This window comes from Lynx canadensis, chromosome D3, assembly GCF_007474595.2.
Source record: "Lynx canadensis isolate LIC74 chromosome D3, mLynCan4.pri.v2, whole genome shotgun sequence".
NCBI lineage: Eukaryota > Metazoa > Chordata > Mammalia > Carnivora > Felidae > Lynx > Lynx canadensis.
In genome coordinates, this window is record NC_044314.2 from 86,829,408 (window position 1) to 86,852,434 (window position 23,027).

The 23,027-nt window shown below is 37.8% G+C and overlaps 1 protein-coding gene across 1 annotated transcript in view; it reads left to right on the forward strand.

Annotated features, from left to right (window-relative positions):
- Positions 1–314: 314 nt before the first annotated feature.
- The window catches only part of KNTC1 (kinetochore associated 1), a 72,392-nt gene continuing 49,679 nt past the window's right edge, over positions 315–23,027 (forward strand). Inside the window, exons 1-20 of the mRNA XM_030336843.1 lie at positions 315–372; positions 1,842–2,012; positions 6,198–6,318; positions 8,064–8,179; positions 8,532–8,610; positions 9,205–9,282; positions 10,548–10,582; positions 11,594–11,704; positions 12,480–12,573; positions 13,176–13,228; positions 13,435–13,550; positions 13,881–13,932; positions 14,887–14,985; positions 16,474–16,517; positions 16,620–16,685; positions 16,784–16,859; positions 20,086–20,211; positions 20,302–20,391; positions 20,981–21,034; positions 21,609–21,670. Coding sequence (XP_030192703.1) covers positions 1,884–2,012; positions 6,198–6,318; positions 8,064–8,179; positions 8,532–8,610; positions 9,205–9,282; positions 10,548–10,582; positions 11,594–11,704; positions 12,480–12,573; positions 13,176–13,228; positions 13,435–13,550; positions 13,881–13,932; positions 14,887–14,985; positions 16,474–16,517; positions 16,620–16,685; positions 16,784–16,859; positions 20,086–20,211; positions 20,302–20,391; positions 20,981–21,034; positions 21,609–21,670 — 1,601 coding nt within the window. The 5' untranslated portion in view covers positions 315–372; positions 1,842–1,883. The remainder of the gene's footprint in view (positions 373–1,841; positions 2,013–6,197; positions 6,319–8,063; positions 8,180–8,531; positions 8,611–9,204; positions 9,283–10,547; positions 10,583–11,593; positions 11,705–12,479; positions 12,574–13,175; positions 13,229–13,434; positions 13,551–13,880; positions 13,933–14,886; positions 14,986–16,473; positions 16,518–16,619; positions 16,686–16,783; positions 16,860–20,085; positions 20,212–20,301; positions 20,392–20,980; positions 21,035–21,608; positions 21,671–23,027) is intronic.

A 23,027-nucleotide genomic window follows, 5' to 3' on the forward strand; every position in this document is an offset into this window, starting at 1 on the left:
CGCACAGCTTGCTGGGAAGAAAAAAAAAAAAAATGGGTGGTGATAAGAGTCTCTATAGCAACGTGTTTGGAAGAGGTGATTGGTTGTTCTTTTGAAGGGGGCGTGTAAGGCCAGGAGGAGGGCGGTGCCAAGAAGGTTACTTAGAATGCGCAGCCTGGAAATCGAAACGGGTGGAATTTAGGGTGGGGCGACTTCCTATTTCGATTCTAAAGCAGTCTTGGCCTCCTCCGGCCGCCGTAAAAGGGGTTGGGTTTGTGTTCTCCCGCCAATTTAAACCTGTGGGCTAGAACCTGAAGAGATTAGGGACAGTTGTCGGGGGAAGGAAGCGGGCCGGTAAATTTGAGTGTTCTTCTTTAGTTTCTGCAGTTGCAGGTGAGGAGGGGGAAACACGCTGCTGTAAAGACCTGGGGGTGGGTTCACGTCGAAGGAATAGCGGCCTCATCTCACCTCGGGGCGTTTTTCCCTCAAGACGCTGGCGGGAGAGAATTTGAAGCCGGTTCTTGCTGGTCTGTTGCCCAGCTGGGAGCACTTATGCATGGGGGCCTAATTGACACTTTGATTTCGTTTAATTTGCTAATCGGTTCTCCACCCGGAGTGACCTCAAATCGTTACTCGAATCAAGTCACTCGTCTGCTTAGTATCTTTTACCCTGCGGCACCGAGCATAAAAATCCAATCTTGAAGTCGAGGATTCGTTAGCTCCTGCACTGTTTCATTTTTGCTGTGGCCTGGCACCTGCCCCAGACTCGTTCCAGGCTCTGAGCCTGTGCATTCGGCCTGCGTCACTTTTCCCTCCGAGCTTTGCATAATTGGCTTCTTGCTCTTGGCCTTACACTCTCGGTAAGAACTCTTTCCCGTGTTTAGAAACGTCCTGTGACCGTAGCCTAAATCTTCCCTGTTTCCACCAATGAAAATAGCCACCTAACGCATAAGACTGAGTGCTTGCCGCGAACCAAGCCTTGTTCTGTGAATATTTAAAACTCCTCTAACAACCTTTGTGGGTAGGTACAACTATGTCTTTGTTACAGAGAATTGAGGAACAAAATCCAGGACGAGTGTCGTAAACATGGAGCACCAAGTCAAAAATCATTCCTTCCCTGTGCTGTACATTCTGTAAATTTTAAAACCTATTTCTGCTAGCACTTACCAAACAGTTGTAATTATTTGGTGGTTGTTCCCCACCAGCGATCGATCCAGGGATTGTTTTCCGTCTTTGTATTTGATCCCACACGCCATACATAAATGAGTTATATAGTCTTTGCTGATGAGATGTTCAAGCGACTGTCCCGGGGTTATATGTATACTCTTTGGTGCAGTCAGAAACCCAATCCAATTTTTCCCTTCTTATTTTCATTTACTGTACGTTACTGGAAACATTATAACAGACTTTTTTTAAAGTTCAGCTGGAACCTTAACCATCCTTGGATATCCCAGATAGTCTGACTTCAGAGCTTCCACTATTCATTGCTATCCTGCTTAAAGGTTTATTTCAAATGAAAACTTGTTATAATTTTGAGCTAGGTACACAAAATACTAGAAGCTCTAGGATACATTGCTGAGATCAGATTTATGTTCCTAAACCAATACATTGTTCTCTAATGATAATCATAGCTGTAGTTCCATTTATCTTATTGGTCCAAAGTAGCTAGTGACTGCAGAAATAACACAAAGAGGAGATTTCATTGGATTTATATATATATGTATATGTATATATACATATGCATCTATATTTATAGGGACACATATATCTATATGTCCTTTTTGTTAAAACTTTTTGTTTCCCGAGGAACTGTGTTCTATGCAACAATATAATTTGTTCTCTTATTTTACATACTGTCACAGGGAAAGTAGTGGTTCCTGACCCAGGAAGACAATCTCAGAAACATGTGGAATGATATTGAGTTGCTGACAAGTGATGATACAGGAAGCGGGTACCTAAGTGTTGGCTCAAGAAAAGAACATGGAACCGCTTTATATCAAGTTGATTTGCTAGCGAAGATCTCCTCTGAAAAGGTAATGATTATGATGCTATTTTCACTCAAAACGTTTTTGCTAAATACTTAGTAAGCCTAGTAGCCACATGGTAAATGTTCTGTAAATGCTGACAGCACTTTCTCGAGGAATCAGGTTTCAGTCTCACGTTACTGGAAATTTCCATCTGAATTCTCCCACTATTGTCTTAAGTTCACTACTTCCAAAACTGGACATTTCATAGCTCTTCTTGACGTTTGGACATACAGAATGTATATAAAGTGATATAAAAAGTACCCACCACCAGCTCAGGAAATAAAACATTACCAGTAGAGTTGAAGCCCCTGAGGTCTCTACCTTTTCCCATGCTCTCCCATACTCCACCCATGAGTTAAGCACACTGCTGAGGTTACATTTATCCTTTTCATGCATTTCTTTCTACGTTTCATTTTCTTCATTTATTTATTTAACATTTTTTAAGTTTATTTTTATTTTTGAGACAGAACGAGTGTGCGCATGCAAGTGAGGGAGGGGGAAAGAGAGAGGGAGAGAGAATCGCAACCAGGCTGCGCACTGACACTGTATAACTTGATAGCAGGGTTCAAACCCATGAACCACGAGATCATGACCTGAGCCGAAGTCAGACACGTAACCCACTGAACCACCCAGGCGCCCCTTTCCTCTTTTAATAATAATGCTACCATTCTCAGCCCAGGCTTGAAACCTTATTGTTTGAATCCTATAGAAAAACTCAGATTCTCCTTTTCAGTAATATGCTTCTGATAAAGTATTTTTTTGTAAACAAAGGGTCTTTTTTTGTAGAGAAAGTACATCTGATTTTTTTCTCAGAGTATTATAGCCCAAGTTCCCTCCACTTTCCTTAGTCAATGTAATATTTCATTCTCTAAGAAAGAAGGTTTAAATGAAGAAGAGACAAATTATTAGAAAGAAGAGTTGCATTTTTTAGGGCTTGAAAAGCAGGACCTCTTTCTGGGGACCTTACTCATAAACAGTGGAAATACTTCCTAACTCATTCTGTAAGTCCAGCATTACCCTAATATCCAAACTAGGCAAAGATATTATAAGAAAAGAAAACTGCAATATTTCTCTTGAATAGAAATACAAAATCCTCAACAAAATATTACCAAATTGAATTCAACAATATATAAAAAAAAGTTATATACTGTGACCAAATAGGATTTATCCCAGGTATGCAAGGTTGCTTAGACATTCAAAAATCAATTAATGTTTAGGTGATGGTTGTAGTAATTACCACCTTATTTTGGTAATCATTTCGTAATATGTATCTATATTAAATCATCACATTGTACACCTTAACCTTACACAATGTTAGATATAAATTGTATCTCAGTAAAGCTGGAAAAATCGGTGTAATGCTTCACATCAACAAACTATTCTTTGATAAAGAATATAAAAAACTCACAGCCAACATCATACTTAGTGGTAAGAAACTAGAAACTTACCCAGTAAGATCAGACCAAGGCAAGGTATTCCTCTCACTACTTTCCAACATCATACTAGAAATGTCAGCTAATTCAATAAGACAAGAAAGAGAAAGAAGAGGCATACAGGAAGAAAGAAAGAAAGCTGTCTTGGTTTACACATGACTTGATTGTCTATGTAGAAAATCTGAAAAAACTCCTGAAACTAAAAAGCAATTATAGGGGTGCCTGGGTGGCTCAGTCGGTTAGTTAAGCATCCGACTTCGGCTCAGGTGATGATATCACGGTTCGTGGGTTTGTGGGTTCCAGCCCTGTGTCACGCTCTGTGCTGACAGCTCAGAGCCTGGAGCCTGCTTCAGATTCTGTGTCTCCCTCTCTCTCTGCCCCTTCCCTGTGCATGCTCTCTCTCTCTCTCTCTCTCTCTCAAAAATAAACATTAAAAAATAAATGAACAAAATAAAAATCAGTTATAGCAAGCTTGCAGGATATAAGGTTAATATGCAAAAGTCAGCTCCTTTCCTATATACCAGCAATAAACAAGAAGAATTTGAAATTAAAAACAATCCAAAATAATCTTTGTGACCTTGGATCAGGCAAAGCTTTGTTAGATATGATGTCATAGGGCGCCTGGGTGGCTCAGTTGGTTGAACATCCGACTTCAGCTCAGGTCATGATCTCACAGTGTGTGAGTTCCGGCCCCATGTCAGGCTCTGCGCTAACAGCTCAGAGCCTGGAGCCTGCTTCAGATTCTGTGTTTCCCTCTCACTGTGCCCCTTCCCCACTCATGGCATAAGCTCTCTCTCTTTCACTCTCTCAAAAAATACATAAACCTTAAAAAAACAAAGCAATCACGGGATATCACTGCACACCTATCAGAATGGCCAGTATCAACAACACTGACAACACCCAATGCTGACAAGGATGTGGAACACCAGGAACTCTCATTCCATGCTGGTGGAAATGCAAAATGGTACAGCCCACTTTGGAAAACTTTGGGGCAGTTTCTTACAAAACGAAATTATTCTCATACCATACAATCCAGCAGTTGGACCCCATGGTATTTACCCAAAGGAGTTGAAACTAGTATCTATACAAAACCTGCACATGGATGTTTATAGCAGCATTATTTAAAATTAGCAAAACTTGGAATCAACCAAGATACCCTTCAGTAGGTGAATAGATAAACTGGTACATCCAGACAATGAATTCTTATTCAGCACTAAAAGAAATGAGCTATAAAGCCACAGAAAGGAGGAAACTTAAGTATCTATTACTAAGTGAAAGAAGTCAACCAAAGTGACATACTGTGTGATTCCAGTGATACGACATTTTGGAAAGGGTAAAAGTATGGACACAGTGATAAGATCAGTAGTTATCAGGGGTTAGAGGTTGAGGGGAGGAGGGATGAACAGGCACAGCACAGGATATTTAGGGCACTGAAAATGTATAGTATAATAATGGTGGATATATGTCATTACACGTTTGTTTTGACCCACAGAATGTACAATAGGAAGAGTGGATTATAATATAAACTATGGACTCTGGGTGATGATGTGTCAATATAGGTTTTTTAGTTGTAACTAATGTACCAAATGGTGGGAGATGCTGATAATGGAGGAAGCTGTGCATATGTGGAGGCTGGGGATTTTTGGGAATTCTCTGTACCTTCCCTCAATTGCCCTGTGAACCTAAAACTACTCTTAAAAAATAAAGTCCTAAAAAAAAGAAGAGGAGGAAGAAGAGCTATCCAAGCAGAGAGAATTGTATGGGTACGTCCCAGGAAGGTATTGCACGGTTCCTCCTTTGCAGTGCTTTGGGGTAACTTCTTGCTATCAGAAGAAGCAAGTTAAAAGTATTAAGAAGCATCAGAATGTGGTGGCATTTTCAAGAATTTCACCTGGAAAAGGTGACTGTTGAAACAGGCCCAAAATGAACGGATTGGATGAAAACCCAGCCAGGGGAGATTAAGAACAGTTAACACTGATTGAGTGGATATTATATGCAGGGCTATCTTCTGAGCCTTTACGCAAATTCAGTCATTTAATGCTCATACAGGCCAGTGTTGTAGGTACAGGAGAGTACAGAGGGGTCAGTTGAGGCATTTGCCCAAGATTACTCAGCAAGTGATTGAGCACTGTCAACCACTGAGCTGTCCAACTGCTTCCAGAAACGTTTGTGTGCAGAGCTCCAAGTACCAGAAGCTGAAGACCAGAGACTCCTATTTGGCTTGCATAGTAATTTTTAAAATGTTGACTTGGCTGTCAATATTTAAAACTCAGAACATTTTGCACAAGGATCCAGTTTTCTGGCGTGGCCATACCAGAGTTGCATTTCCTCGGGGCTTTAATCTGACTGGTTCTGCTCTCTTTATTGTTGTCTGTGGGGGTGTGAGCCCTCCTGTTTGCATCCTTCGAGCCGTCATATCCCAGACACTGAGACCTTGCGCCAGTCATGGCTTGTTTGTTTATTTTCATGCCTGCTGACTCCTTCAGGCATAAGATCCATCCTTAGGAAACAAAGACTTGCTCATGAAAATCCCTTGCCCTTTCTTAGCAGTCTTGGACTGTTTCCCTATTTTGGACTCTGAATGGATTGATATACCATAGAAAGAAAAGCTTGACTAGTTAGATATATGGACTAAAAAAAAAGAAAAAAAGTTTTCAAATTTTAAATGTAGGTGCTTGGGACTATGATGATACTCTTGGTAAGCATTGTTAAACTGTATAAAAACATTTTATTTTAGTCATGCTTTTCCCTCCCACAGGCCTCGTTAAATCCAAAGATACAAGCATGTAGCCTAAGTAACGGATTTATTATTGTAGTGGATCAATCGGTGATCCTGCTTGACAGTGTTTGTAGATTGCTTCAACTGCATCTTATATTTGGTAAGTCTAATGTAATGAAATAAAATAAATTGGAAGTCAGATATAGCTTTCTGCCAATTTCTACTGCATTGCCTTTTCTTTACTTCATTATTTCTAAGACTTGAAATTGGACTATTTCAAGAAATTAATCTTGAATGCCTTTTTGGACAAAGAGTACTAGATGCAAGGGATCCTGAGATTAGCCCCTTCCTCAGTAAATCTAAAGGGTACATGTGAAACAAATTGACTTTACTTGCCTGGTTTTTAAAATTAGAATTACTGTAGAAACCAGTTGAGCTCATTTGTGTTCACATTCCTGAATCTTGTACATAATTTCAATATCAAGACAGGTATTTGAATAGTTTTAGAATATATATAGCCGTGTAAAAAGTTTTTAAATTACTTATAAATTCTTCGTTGAGTTGAAGGACTTAAAGTATATGCAAATGTGGACGTAAGAATAAGGGACAAGTCAGTGAGTGTGCTGAAATATAGGGGAAAACATTGTGAATGCTTTTTCTGAAATTGTGAGTGGTGGTTGTTGAAGTGTTTGTTTAAGAACTTAGACAACAGAAAAAGTCAGGAGGTATGCATGTGAGAAGCCAATCCTGATCGCAGTATGGAGGCAAGGAACTCCTATTTTGTGGAATCTTAATGTATCTACCCTGAATGATCCACAAGATTGACAGTTTCATCATGGAGTAGTGGGCTGTGTTAACATGTAATACACTTGTGGAAAGTGTTTATGTCTCATCTTATCCACAAGGGCTATCCTGAGGGCTCCAGTCAGTGCTGCAACATGCATGGCTCTTCCAAACTATCTTTTCCTGCTCTACTTTTTCTTTTTTCCAGAAAATTTACCACCTTCTTACATATCATGTAATTTATTATGCTCTAATTGTTTACCATGTATTTCTGCCTTGGGATTTGAGCTCCATGAAGGTGGGACTCTTTTGTTACTATTCTTAGATATATGCAAAAGACCTAGGCCATTGCTTAGCATGCAGTAAGTGGTCAGTAAATCTTTGTTCACTGAGTACAAGAGTAACATTCTTTTTAAAAATTTTTTTTAGTTTATTTATCTGAGAAAGTGAGAATGTACAAGCAGGGGAGGGGCAGAGAAAGAGAGAGGAGACAGAGAGAATCCCAAGCAAGCTCTGCACTGCCAGTGCGGAGCCCAATGCAGGGCTCAGACTCACAAACTGTGAGATCATGACCTGAGCCGAAGTCAAACACTTAACCAACTGAGCCACCCAGGTGCCCCACATTATTTTATTTTATTTTATTTTATTTTATTTTATTTTATTTTATTTTATTTTGTTTTGTTTTGTTTTGTTTTGTTTTATTTTTTAAATAATTTATTGTCAAGTTAGCTTACATACAGATACAGTGTATACAGTGTAGTCTTGTCTTCAGTAATAGATTCCTGTGATTCATCTCTTACATAGAATACCCAGTGCTCATCCCAGCAAATGCCCTCCTCAATGCCCATGCCCCATTTTCACTGCCTCCTCACCCTCAACCCCTCCCCTCCACATTCTTTTTTAATCACCACCTTTTGGAAGTATTTAAGAGAAACTTGAATAGTTGGCTTTTAATGACAAAATTTGCAAATTTCTTGCATTGATTGAAAATAAACGTTTTTGAAGGAAGCTTATAACTTTTTGTTTTTTAGTGCAAAAAGATGGTTTTATTAAAGCAAGAGGACAGGACCTGTGGGCAGAAAGAGTTGTGGGAAGCTTGTAACTTTGATTTGAAATTTTCAGATACCGAAGTGGATGTAGTTGGCCTATGTCAAGAAGGAAAGTTTCTTTTGGTTGGGGAGAGAAGTGGCAACTTACATCTTATTCACGTAACATCGAAGCAAACATTACTCACTAATGTAAGACGCTGTTAATGTTTTTCTTTTTGTTACCTAAATTTGAAATTATCTCTTAGACAACGAAAACTAATAAACCGTTGCTTAATTTGTGCTTTAAATGGAAAAAATAATGTTCTTTACATGAAATTTTAAGAATCATACCTCAGAAACATGAAGTAAATGCAAAATTTAAAAATTAAGATTTGAAGATAGTATGCTTGTCCAAAATAGTTTTCCACTTCAAAATTAAAATGTTTGGAACATAGGCAGAATTATTGCTAATAATAATTGATAACCCTGGGCTTTAGAGAATATAACCCTTAATTGTGTTTTCTGAGTTTAATCTTATCATTTGAAATGAATTTGCAATTAGGCTTTTATTCAGAAAGCTCATGATGAAAATCAGCGTACTTACCGGAATCTTGTTATTGAGAAAGACGGTTCAAGTGAAGGTAAGTTTTTTGAATATTTTTTAATGCTCTCTGACTAATATCCAATCAAAAAATCAACTTTATAGTTAATAAATTACATGACTCTATTTTTATGCTTTTTATACAATGTTAAATTTTCTAGTGATTCAAGTGATATTACTGTAAGAAATAAGTTTTTTATTTTAGTCCTTTTCAGAGGTTTAAATGTTCTTCTCCTAAATATAATATTCTAAACTCATTTTTACCATTTTGAGAATTCTATGATTACCAAGGAGAATTATATTCTTTTAAAATGTTTTTGTAGGTTTTAGCATATTTATCATATTTTTATTTCAACAAATGTTAACTATACTTAATTTATTTCAATATATCTAAGATTCTTTTTTCTTTTTTTTTGGCAAATGAACTTTGATTTATAAAGTTTCAAGGAAGTTAACATTGTTTTTGCAAATAACAGTTCTTTGTAAATAAGCTTTATCTGTATCATTAGTATATTATTTGATGATTAGAATTTAAATGAGCAAATTGACATATTTTTAAGCTAGGTCCAAACACTGGCTTAAATTTCATATCCACACACCTTTTAGAGAAACTGGTTTGATTTTCCTTCAATAGGTACCTATTATATGCTGCTGCTTACAAACAATGGATTTTTTTGTATTACAAACCTTCAGCTTGCAAAAATTCAACAAGGTAAGTAATGGATTTTTCTTATTATTGCTTTGCAGCAATATTTCTTATTAGTTTTGGGGTAAAATTTTGAATATTTTCTTTAAGAATATTATTTTAGGGGGCACCTGGATGGCTCCATTGGTTAAGCGTCCAACTCTTGATTTCAGTTCAGGTCATGATCTCACAGTTCATGAGTTCAAGGCCTGTATCAGGCTCTGTGCTAAGGATTCTCTCTCTGCCTCTCTCCCCTGTCTCTCTCTCACAAAATAAATATTTTTTTAAAAAAGAGAGAGGGTGCCTGGGTGGCTCAGTCAGTTAAGTGTCTGACTTCAGCACAGGTCCTGATCTCACAGTTTGTGAGTTTGAGCCCCAGATTGGGCTCTCTGCTGTCAGTGTGGAGCCTGCTTTGGATCTTCTGTCTCCCTTTCTCTGCCCCTCCCCTGCTCTCTCTCTCAAAAATAAATAAACATTAAAAAAAAGAGAGAATATTATTTTAGTTTCATTAGATTCTATGATACTGCATATACTTTTTTTTAAGTATTCATATTATGTTTCTCCATTATGAGGGCTGCAACAGAATCTGAGGAAATGTACTTTGTTTGTAGCCTTTAAGGGGTTTATAGATTAGCTGGGGAGACAAGACACACACTAGCATAATAATAAATGCTCTTTGATGGAAAGAATGAACCTGGAAACTGAAGTGACTATATAAACATGTTAACAATAACAGACAATAATTCATAGTATGTGCTAAGTGAATGGATGGACCATACATTCCTGTGAGCTGGGAAAGGTTAAGGAATTAGTTCAGAGCATGTGTTCAGCAAGTTCCTTAAATAATCTGTGTTCCAAGAACATACAAGGTCCTGGGGATACTACAAGACATAGTTCTTCATAGTGTAATGAAGAAGCCAGACAAGTAAAAGAGCTCTACCAAAATGGTGTGCAAAGTGATGAAGACTTTACAGGTAGGACTTCAGAGCTTGGATAGAAGAGTTGGAGCAGGAAGAAGACCCTCTTAGGAGGGAGAAACATGATAAGGGAAGGTATGGAGAAGCATTCCAGGGACAAAAAGGCAGCCTGGCTGGTGTCCTGACTATGACATCTTGTCACAGTTTATATCAGTGGTCAAGGGCAAAACTGAAAAGTCAACATTTCTTTATTAGTTTCTGACCTGTGTTCTTCTCACTAGATTGTATGTAATTTTGACTTAACACACAAGGGTGACTTGTGTGTATTTCATAGGTTAATACTATAAATTTAGTCTGCTTTCTCCTTTCATACAGCAATTGAGAATGTAGACTTCAACACAGCAAAAAAGGTAAGAAAACAAAACCACATTGTCTTGTTGATTCTTATATTTAAGTTTGGGGAGAGTGTTTCTGGATATTGTCTAGTGGCTAATGTTTTAGGAATTAGTGTGATATAATATTTTAATAACATTTCCATTTTAAAATGCATTTATAGGAGCACCTGGCTGGCTCCTTTGATGGAATATGCAACTCTTGGTCTCGGGGTTGTGAGTTCAAGCCCCATGTTGGGTATAGAGATTACTTAATAAAATCTTAGGGGTGCCAGAGTGGCTCAGTTGGTTAAGTGTCCGACTTCAGCTCAGGTCATGATCTTGCGGTTTGTGGGTTCAAGCCCCATATCAGGCTCTGTGCTGACAGCTCAGAGCCTGGAGTCTGCTTTGGATTCTGTGTCTCCTTCTCTTTCTGCTCCTCTTCCACTCACTGTCTCTCAAAAATATAAACGTTTAAAAAAATTTTTTTTAATAAAATCTTAAAAAAATATCTTGGGCCCACTGGGTAGCTCAGTCAGTCGAGCATCCAGCTCTTGATTTCGGCTCAGGTATTCCCAAGGTCATAAGATCCCTGTGTTGGGCTCCATGCTAAGCATGGAGCCTGCTTAAGAATCTCCCTCTCTCCCTCTCTCTGCACCCCCAACTTGTGTGCTTTCTCTCTCTCTCAAAATAAAAAAATAAAAATAAAGCCTTTCAAAAAAAAAAAAGGTATCTATTTAAAAAAAACAGGAGCTCCTGGGTGGCTCAGTTGGTTGGATATCTGACTCTTGATTTCAGCTGGGTTCGAGCCCTGTGTCATGCTCTGCGCTGACAGTGCAGAGCTTGATTGAGATTCTCTTTGTCTCTCTCTGCCCCTTCCCTGCTTGCACTCTCATTCCATCTTTCAAAATAAATAAACTTAGAAAATAAAACAAACAAAAAAAGTAAAAATGCATTTATAACAGATGGATTTAATTCATTTTTATCTTTCCAAGGAATTTCGACAGTGGAACATATATATAACGTTCTTATTTTTGTTTAATTTTGCAGTTACAAGGACAAATCAAGTCCAGTTTTATTTCTACTGAAAATTACCATACTCTTGGTTGTCTCAATCTTGTGGCTGGAGATTTAGCCAGTGAAATTCCTGTGATAATTGGGGTAATTCTTTCTATAAAATTTTAGTTTTTTGCTTCAGAAGTGTTTCTTCATTAACATAGTTTTGGTTAAATTACAAATTAATTTGTAATATATTAACAGAAGCAGGGAAATTATAAAATTAATGTCATAAAATTAACTCAGTAAGTATACCTAAGTTTCTCTGTTGGAAAATATTGCATCTTTATTTTCACTAGTTTCTTCCTGAAATTTAGCATTTCTTTCAATTATGAGTCTAGATAAAAACAACAACAAAAATCTAATTATATTCAAGAAGGAGGCAAAAATTCAACATAATTATAGCATTTACACCGTTTTTACCTACCAAATTTGTATTTCATAGTAAGAAGCAGGCACATTTGTCTATTCTGTGTATCTGGTTCAATATTTCATTAGGGTTTCAAATGATTTAATATTTATAAATTAAAAAAAAAAGTTGTGGTTACTTTAATGAAAATACTTAATCAGAAACTATATCTCATACTACTGGAGGAGGTCTTAAAGTTTACCCCATGTCTTTGGAGTGAGTTGCCTGAATATGCCCACTCCTTATTAAATATTCACGTGATAACAGTGAACAGCAAACTTTGCTGTTCTTGCCATCCTGTTCTGTTGAAGGCAATCTAAAAGGGGAACTGGAAGATAAAAAGCTAGTTGGGCTTGAGTACATAAGTATATTCTGAAATATGTAATGTGTACAACTTGGGTGTTTCTGCTTTGAGGAGAATTCAGATCTAAGAACGAAATTTGCAATTGATGTGCTATTTTACCTCTGTAGGGAACTGGTAATTGTGCATTCTCAAAATGGGAACCAGACTCTTCCAAGAAAGGAATGACAGTTAAGAATGTTCTTGATGCAGAGATTATTAAAGGTAAAATAAGTTCATGAAACTACTTGGGGTCAACACTAGCAAGTTTTAATTTTCAGGTCAGTATCATCCTGAGTCTGGCAAACAGGCCATTTTACCTTACTGCTCTTTGAAACACGCCAGGTTAGTTAGATAATTGTCCATGTATGCTTGACATGTTGCAGTTTTTACTCTTCATTTTAGGAGATTTTACATTTTAGTGGTCATCTAAAAATACATAGAGGCAGGAGCACCTGGGTGGCTCAGTCAGTTAAGCATCTCACTCCTGGTTTCAGCTCAGGTCACGATCCCGTGGTTTCATGACTTCAAGCCTGGCGTCAGGTTCTGGGCTGGAAGCCCAGAGCCTGCTTGGGATTCTTACTCTCCCTCTTTCTCTGCCCCTCCCCCACTCATGCTATTTCCATCTCTCTCAAAATAAAGTTAAAATATATATATGTATACATGTAGACATATACGTATATACATATATAAAGAGGCGAATGTGAGAATGCAAACTTTAGTTGTAGTAGGTCTGCCTTTCCATAAACATGATAGTTTATTATTTAAATGTGGCTATCTGTAATACAGAAATGTAGTTCTTACACACCTTGCTTTCTCTTTTGCAGGTGCAAAGAAGTTCCAGTTGATAGACAATCTACTTTTTGTTCTTGATACTGATGTATGTTTCTGATATTTCTCCTTCAATGTTTTCACTTGGTATTATGTGATATTTGTCATACTTAACAAAGATGAGGACTTTAAGTGGGGTGGATTACTATCTGGTGTGCTATGCTTTATTTCAGTACATAAATCAAAAAGATCCTACAATGTAAGATCCTGAAATATCATTAAGAAGATGTATCCGTGAAATGTCTCCTTTTGCAGAATGTGCTGAGCTTGTGGGATATTTACACTCTGACTCCCATATGGAACTGGCCCTCTCTTCACATTGAAGAGTTTCTTCTTACCACAGAAGCAGAGTCTCCTTCATCAGTCACGTGGTACATTATGACGCTAGTAGTGTTTCCTTTCTTTTAGAATCAGGCTTCTTGATCGTTGATTATGTATTACATTCTAACTAACTCTGGACAGACTGACAGGGTAAGGATCATTCCATTGCTGGCCAGATTCATTGAGAACAAATAGGTAGTTCAAACCTCCAAGTGGTTGTGTTAGAAAGAGTGTTAATCTGGGCTATAAACGTGAAGAAACCAGGTTCAGTGTCTTTGTGGGAATCAATTTTAACCTTTAAGAATACCCCTTTGACTTAGCTTCTATGTAGCGATTGGCAAAGCTTGTTTTATTAACGTAAACCTTCTTTTCTCTCTTAGGCAAGGGATTACAAATCTCAAATTAGTAGCTCTGACAATTACTGCTGATAAGGTATTGGAAGATTTTATTTCACATTTGTCCATATTATGTGTTAGAAATAGCATTAACTAATATGAAAGTAGTTAAGTAGTGCCCACTTGACAAATCAGAAATAATCCTGCAGAGTTCTTTTTTCCTCATAAAAAAAAGGATATGTCTCAGCTCCCCAATAAAAAAAAAATATTTTTTAATCTTTATTTATTTTTGAGAGAGAGAGAGAGAGAGAGAGAGAGACAGTGTGAGCAGGGGAGGAACAGAGAGAGACACACACACAGAATCTGAAGCAGGCTCCAGGCTCTAGGCTCTGAGCGTGAGCACAAAGCCCAACATGGGGCTCGAACTCAGGAACCCTGAGATCATGACCTGAGCCGAAGTTGGATGCTGAACTGACTGAGCCATCCAGGCACGCCTCAGCTCCCTATTTTAAATGGAACATTGCAGGATTAAAAATATCTACAAGGGGGTGCTTTGTGGCTCAGTCAGTTAAGTGTCCAACTCTTGATTTCGGCTCAGGGCGTGATCTCACAGTTCGTGAGCTTGAGCCCCATGTCGGGCTCTGCACTGATGGTCTGGAGCCTGCTTGGGATTCTCTCTCTCCCTCTCTGTCCCACTCCCCTGCTCACTCTTCCTCAAAAATAAATAAACGTTAAAAATATATATCCACAAGAAAATGTTCATTAGAGTGACCCATACAGTTCTGGTACTGAGGAATTACATGCATCCTAAATACAAATTGTAGAAGGAACACCAGATGTACAGTTTTTTATTCAACAGATTTGAAAGGTGGAATAGAGCATAATTTTATATGTAACATTTAAATAATACAGCAGTGGTCTTCGTTATAAAATTGTTTTTGCATTTAGTTTTGTACTAAGTGTTTTAATCTAGCCACTTGATATAAAGTGCTATCTTATCCTTGTAGGTTTATATGACCTACTAAATTAATTGCTCTTCTCTTTTTCTTAGATGAAAAATCTCGTGGTTTATTCATTACCTATGATGGAAATACTGTATTCTTTGGAAGTATCTAGCGTTTCATCTCTGGTCCAGTCAGGAATTAGCACAGTAAGTTGATGTGTATTTTGTACTTTATAATAAAAAAAATTAAGAATAAGCTAAGGGGTGCCTGCCTGACTGAGAAGAGCATTTGACCCTTGATCTTCGGGTCGTAAGTTTGAGCTCCACACTGGGTGTAGAGATACTTAAATAAATAAAAACTTAAAACAAACTAAGCATGAGTGGAACTGGTGTAATACCTGAATAGAGCTCAGGTTTATAACTATATTTGTTGTTACCAGAGGTTCTCAAATATACTTGCCCAAACCAAGTCTTCATGTAAGAAAAAGAAAAGCATATTAATCAAATGAAACCTGAACCTTCTGCTTATTCAGTTTTCTTGTGTCTCCACAGGAAATATGAATGATAAGCAATTTGGGCGGAGGGTCATTGCTTTTACTGATTTATCTTTTAATTTTAATCTTTCAAAAAACATTTTAGTACATTTGTTTCGTGTCTTCACACACAGATGCACACATATGCACACACAGACACACTATATTTTTCCAAACTATTTGGAATTTACTTGCAGACATCATGGCCTGTTACCCCTAAATGCGTCAGCAGGTCTCTCCTGAGAATAAGGGCATTTTTCTATAATACCGGTGTTAAATTTAACATTAATACAATACTGTTCCGAAATACACCATCCAGATCCAAATTTTACCAATTGTGCCAATTACTTTAAAGCTGTTTTTTTGTTTTGTTTTATTTTTGTTTTTTTCCTTAATCCAGGATCTAATCAAGCATCTTATATGGAATTTTGTTGTCATGGTCACATGGTCTACTATAATGTGCAATAGTTCCTTAGTCTTTTTTTTTCAAGACATTGACATTTCCAAATCCTAGTCTGTTGTGTTGTACAGTGTCCCTCTATTTGGATATGTCTGGTTATTGCATCATAATTAGACACATGCTGAGCTTTCTTGGCAAGGATACCACATAGGTTATACTGTATTCAGCTGTGTCATGTTAAGGGGCTTATGTCCATTTGTCCTATAACTGATGATAAATGTGATTACTTGGTTAAGGCAGTTTTGCCAGATTTCTCCACTGTAGAGGTGCTTTTTCTCCTTTGTAATTGCTAAGTAAATTCTCTGGTATTTTTTTGAAACTATGGAATATCCTTTTTTCCCAACAGTTTTTCACAGTGAGTTTAGAATCCATTGATGAATAATTCTCACCTAAACCAGTTGTTACCTTAGTAACCAAAATGAATTATTTTTAAAAATTTTTTTTCAAAGTTTATTTATTTAGAGAGATACAGGGACAGCGTGAGTGGGAGAGGGGTAGAGAGAGAGGGAGAGAGAGAGAATCCCAATCAGGACCTGCGCTGTCATCACAGAGCCCCCTGGGGGCCTGAACCCATGAAACCCTGAGATCATAACCTGAGCTGATACCAAGAGTCAGACGCTTAACTGACTGAGCCACCCAGGTGCCCCTAAAATGAATTATTTCTATGTTTCAGTTTTAAACTTTTTTTTTTTATTGTTGTAGGATACCATATACCTTTTGGAAGGAATTTGCAAAAATGATTCAAAGTAGGTCATATTTTGTTTTATTAAATAAGTCGTTAAATAGCAGCTAAGTTACAATTTACTTATTAATACCATTAATTCATTCACCCTGAAAACTTTTTTCAGACTATCTGAAGATTCAGTCTCTGTTGTAGTACTCAGGTGTCTTACAGAAGCTTTACCAGAAAACAGGTAACTTCTCATATTCTTTTAAGCCTTACCCCTTAATGATAACCTTAAATTCCCTGATTAATAAAGATTTCACTGAAATTTGTTTTTCACTTCATCAGATTGAGTCGGTTACTTCACAAACACAGATTTGCTGAAGCCGAGAGCTTTGCTATTCAGTTTGGACTAGATGTTGAGGTAATCATGAATTCATGTGTTCATCAAACGAGCATTTCTTCATGTAGTAGAGACTGGGGAGACAGACATGTGAGGCGTAATTGCAATTTAGTATGATCAGTCCTATGATTAAGATATGACCAAAGTAGACTAGGAATTCAAAGGAGAGATGGAAATATACTGGGGCAGAAAGACTTCACAGAGATCATTTTATGTCAGATCTTGACGATGTTCCCGATAGTCCAGTGGAAGGTAGGGAATTCTAGGTGTAAGGACAGCATAAGTAAAGTGAGGGAGGCGTACAGGGCTTCCAGGAACTCCCAGTAATTAGGTAAGAGTAGAATGTAGGTTATACACACCATGCAGTAAAAGGAACTGATAATGGAGAACTAGGTGATCAGAGCATGGGGAGCCTTGTGTGTGTTGCAGAGGATTTAGGTTGTGTTCTGCAGGTGATAGGGAGCTAATACAAGTGTCCTGATTAGATTGTTACTTTGTAAAGCTGGAGAATTGTTTGGAAAGGGGCAGACTAGAGGTGTGAAGACCAGTTGGGAGACTGAACAGCTTTCTGTGGGAGACCAAACTAGTGCAGTGAGGTGGAGATGTACAAGAGGGAGGTCTGACATGAGAGGCACAGGGAAGGTGGAATCAGTGGGACTAGGGATCAAACATAGGGAGGGACAGATGTCGGGATTGGACTGGCGGGACTCTGGCTCAGCATACTTGTGGGATGGGGACGGCACTCCCTAAAATGAGAAATATGTGTGGAAGAGCAGGTAGTGGTAAAAGATGAAGGATCTGCTTTATAAAAACTGGAAACGAGCCTTTCTGGTAGGAGGTTGGAGAGTGATCTTAGCTGAATTTAGAGGTAGGTAACAACAGGGGATGCCTCAGACTACTTGGGAAGAATGTGTAGGGTAGAGAGATCTCATGTCAGGATGAGATCCAGGGGTACCAGCATGTGGGAAGTTGAGGAAGAAGGGCTGTATACATATTTGGGAAGAAATAAAGGAGGAAAACCACAAGAATGTATGATTATAGATAGAAGTCAAGGAAAGAGAAACTTTAGAGTCTAGTGCAAAGTGATCAACAGTTTCAAATACTGCAGATAAGATCAAGTATTAAGGGGCGGGCTCCTGGGTGGTTCAGTCGATTAAGTGTCCAACTTCGGCTCAGGTTGTTGAACTACTACTGACTCTTGATTTCAGGTCAGGTCATGATCTTAGGGTCGTGGGATCAAACCTGTGTTGGGCTCCATGCTTACAATTCTCTCTTTCTCTCTCTGTCTCTGTCTTTCCCTCTCTACTCCTCTCCCCTGCTTGCACTCTCTCTCTCTCAAAAAATAAAAAATAAGTGGGGCGCCTGGGTGGCTCAGTTGGTTGAGCGTCCGACTTCGGCTCAGGTCATGATCTCACAGTCCGTGAGTTCGAGCCCCGCATCGGGCTCTGGGCTGATGGCTCAGAGCCTGGAGCCTGCTTCTGATTCTGTGTCTCCCTCTCTCTCTCTGCCCCTCCCCTGTTCATGCTCTGTCTCTCTCTGTCTCAAAAATAAAAAAATAAAAAAATAAAAATAAAATAAATAAGTAAATATAAAAATAAAAGATGACCACACAATTATGTTGCATGTCTAGTTTTCTAAGTTTGTCAAAGGTTCTTTAGCAGCTAGAAATAGCATGAGTTAGAAATACCCAAAACCTCAGGTTCCTTTTTTATAAACCAAATACCAACTTTGATTCTCTAATTCCGAAAGCTAAAAATGATAAGAAAGCATAGTTTCTCTACTTCTGTTTCTCCACTCCCTGAAAAACTTTCACTGATTTTTTATTCTGTTCACTTTTTAATTTTACTGTTATTTTTATTTATTTTATTTTTTTAATGTTTTATTTATTTTTGAGAGAGAGAGAGAGAGAGAGAGGCAGAATATGAGCAGGGGTGGGACAGAGAGAGAGGGAGACACAGAATCTGAAGAAAGCTCCAGCCTCTGAGCTGTCAGCACAGAGCCCGATGCGTGGCTCGAACTCGTGAACTGCGAGATCATGACCTGAACTGAAGTTGGATGCTCAACTGACTGAGCCACCCAGACGCCCCAAATTTTTTTTATTATTTTTAAAGTAATCTCTATGTCCAATGTGGGTCTCGAACTCACGACCCCAAGACTGAGTCACAGGCTCTACTGACTGAGCCAGCCAGGCACCCCCATTCGCTTTTTTAAAAAATAGTTATTGCAAAATTTTCAGATGTTCAAAAAGGTAATATAACACTCACATACTCATCACCCTACTTAAAAAAAAAAAAAAGATATTACCAATATAGCTTAAGACCTCTTTCTTTTCTTCCCAAATACATCATTCTCCTTACCCCAACCAGAAGTATCCATTATTCTGATTTTAGTGCTTAATACTCCATTAATTTCTCTATCTCTTTGGTCATATAACTTTCTAAACAACTCACAAAGTTGTTTTGCATGCTTTAAAATGTTACATTTTTAAAACAGAGGGGCGCCCTCCACCCTCTTAGGAAATACTAAGTCTTTACTACAATCAGGTTTTTCCTACATTACTCCCCGAGACTTTTCAAGACATGTCAATGACCTACCTAATCAACATATCCAACAGACATCTTCTAGTTTTTCTTGTTTTTTTGGGTTTCTTTGTTTTGTTTTGTTTTTTTTGGGAGAGAGAGAGGAGAGGGATAGAGGGAGAGAGAATCCCAGGCAGGCTGCATGCTCAGTGCAGAGGCTGATACTCAGGGCTTGATCCCACAGCCCTGGGATAATGACCTGAATGGAAATCTAGAGTCAGTTGCTCAACCGACTGAGCCACCCAGACGCCCCTGTATCGTCCTCTTTTAAAAACCAGTTCCATCCCTTTGGAACTGCGTAACTTCAGGTGCATTCCTTACCCTTCCTGGAGTGTCAGTTTTCTTGACTGTATAATGGGAATATTAATATTCACCCTATAGAGTTAGGGTGAGGTATAAATGGTTGCTCAGGTTTTTATGAGAATTAAATGAGATAATTCACATAAGGCTACTAGTACCCTTAGTTAAGGACTCAGTGGTCTCCATAACTCTTAGTAATCTGGATTACCTTTTGGTCATCTAAGTGTTAGCTTCTTTACTGTTTACTCCTGGGCCAAATGAGACTTAACCCTTTTCAATAACAGTCTATTGCCTGCAGTCTAGAAAGTCATCCACAGGCATTAATTATTTTGCTTCAAGTTGCTTAATGTAGCATTTCTAAATTACAGCTTGTTTACAAGGTGAAATCCAATGATATATTAGAGAGACTAGCCTTGAGTTCGGCGGACACCAGCGAGCAGACTAAATGGCAAAAACTCGTAGATGAAGCTAAGGAAAATCTACATAAAATCCAGGTGTGTTTTCCCTGTCATGTATGAGAGTATTCGGATTGATGGATTGAATAACATTTAGTTGCCTCATTATGTCTGGTATTTCTGAACCAGGACGATGAATTTGTGGTGAATTACTGCTTGGAGGCTCAGTGGATAACCTATGAAACCACCCAGGAAATGCTAAATTATGCAAAAACAAGGGTAAGTTTTTATAACATTTGTACCTGATAGTTTGTCTTGTGCAAGATAAACCGTCTCAAAAAAAAAGAATTGTGTCTCTATCATAGACCTGTTTTTTTTTGTTTGTTTGTTTATTTAATGTTTATTTATTTTTGAGAGAGAGAGCCTGAGCAGGGGCAGAGAGAGAGGGAGACACAGAATCCCAAGGAGGCTCCATGTTGTCAGCACAGAGCCCTATGTGGGGCTCGAACTCACAGACCTTGAGATCGTGACCTGAGTCGAAGTCAGACACTCAACCAACTGAGCCACCCAGGCGCCCCATCATAGACCTGTTTTTAAAGTGCATTTTTACGCTGTAGTTTCCCCTCTGAACTTTGATCACCATTGCTAGTTTTATTCCTTAAAATTAAGGTGTAACACATGGGCAAAATGTTATGAGTTGTTTTCATAAAATGCATTATTTTTTAAAGTATGTCATTCTTTATTGTTCACGGTTCATCTCAGAGTTCAGTGCAATTTGATAATTTGTTTCCTTTCACAGAAAATCCATCTTTCATGAAAAAACTAATATAGCAGATACTCTAACTGTGTTTCTTATTGTTCATCTTAGCTTTTGAAAAAAGAAGATAAAACTGTTCCTGTCTATTCTGATGGCTTAAAAGAGGTAATTACATTGGACTTAATTTGAGGGCAAATATGTACCTTTACAATATGTTTTTCAGTTCAAGATAGACCTATATTTTTTCAAGAGTGTTATTTTAACTCTTGTTTTCTTACTGAAAAATGGGAATAATAGTACTTACAGGGTTACTTTGGAATCAGATGAATTAATTTATATAAATCATTTTGTGTAGTGCCTGGCACCTGTTAAGCACACAAATAAATGTAAACTGTGATGGTGATTATCAGAGTATAAAAGTATAATCCAGCTGGATTTTACCATAAGGCATTTATAAACCACTGGGAAAACTAATTAATTTTGAAGGGCACCTTTAGTCAGTGTGCAAATGCCTTCTCTTTTGCAGTTTTATTGCATTTAATGTGATTGGAAGTGTTTCCATTAGTCCACATTGTTTTTGTTTTGTGTTACATAAATGCAGTCCTATTTATGGGAATTGACCAATAATATGGGATGAAATGGGCGTGTGTGTAAGACTTCTGAAACAGAATGCCTAATTTTTGGTGTTTTTAATTGTTATTGCTTGCAACTTTCAGATTATCAGATTATTTCTATTTAGGTACTAAGGGCTCATGCAAAATTGACTACTTTTTATGGAGCATTTGGACCAGAAAAATTCAGGTGAAAAATTCCTCATTTTTCATTTTTAGATTATGAATTAGGTTTTAGTTTAGAGTGTCATAAAAGATACAGTATTGCTTTGACTGAATGTTGTTTCTGGGAATTGAGTGATGGAAAATACTATTTTCCTGATGAGTTTTAGATACTCTTCTGCACCATCTTTGGAAAACTGATAAATTTGAAAGGTGGGGCACCTGGGTGGCTCAGTTGGCTACGCATCCGACTTCGGCTCAGGTTATGATCTCACAGTTCATGAGTTCAAGCCCTGCATTGGGCTCTGTGCTGACAGCTCAGAGCCTGGAGCCTGCTTCAGATTCTGTGCCTCCCTCTCTCTCTGCCCCACCCCTACTTGCACTCTGTCTCTCAAAAATGAATAAACGTTAAAAAATTTTTTTAAATTTGGAAGGCAAATTTAAATGCATATACCTTTGCCCTAGCAATTTCACTTCTGGCAATTGATTCTGTTAGATATACTAACACGTACACCAAGAGTAGCATTATTTACATGTATGAGGTATACCTTACAGATAAAACAAGTTACGGGGCGCCTGGGTGGCTCAGTTGGTTAAATGTAACTCAGTTTCGGCTCAGGTCATGATCTCACAGTTCGTGAGTTCAAGCCCTGCATTGGGCTCCCTTCTAACAATGCAGAGCCTGCTTGGGATTCTTTCTCTCCCCCTCTCTCAACCCTCCCCAGCTCAAGCTTGAGCTCTCTCTTAAAATAAATAAACTTTAAAAATTTTTTAAAAGAAGATAAGACAACAACAAAGAGAAGTTTTATTGTTTTCTTTATGGATAGTCAATCTCCCTTTCCCTGCTAATTGCAATATTATGCTAACAATCTGGCATGTATTTGTCTGTCTCTGGACTTTGTATTTGGTTGATTTTATATTCTTTATTCACCAGTATGAAATAGTCTTGATTAATGTAACTTTAGAATGTCCTATTATCTGGTAGACTAACCCTACTGTACTTTCCTTTTCAGAATTTGGGGGGGGCATTTTCTCATGTTTGTTTTTCTGTATGATGTTTGGAATGAGAATCAGCTTACCCAGTTTAAAGAAATCTTATTTTTATTGGGATTTTAAGTTTTTATTTATTTCTATCTTTTATTGGGAATGTGCTGAATCTAAGATCAATTTGGGGAGAACCAGCATCTTTACAGTATTGAATCTTCCTATTTAAGGACAGTATGTGTCTTCCTACTCATTCTGTTCTTTTTTTATGTTCACAGCAGTATCTATTCAGTTGCTTTCATACAGATTTTGTACACTTTTTGTTAATTTTATTTTAAATTGTTTTCTACTGTTATAAATGGGATGTTTCATCATATTTTTGAAAGACATGAAAAGCTGTT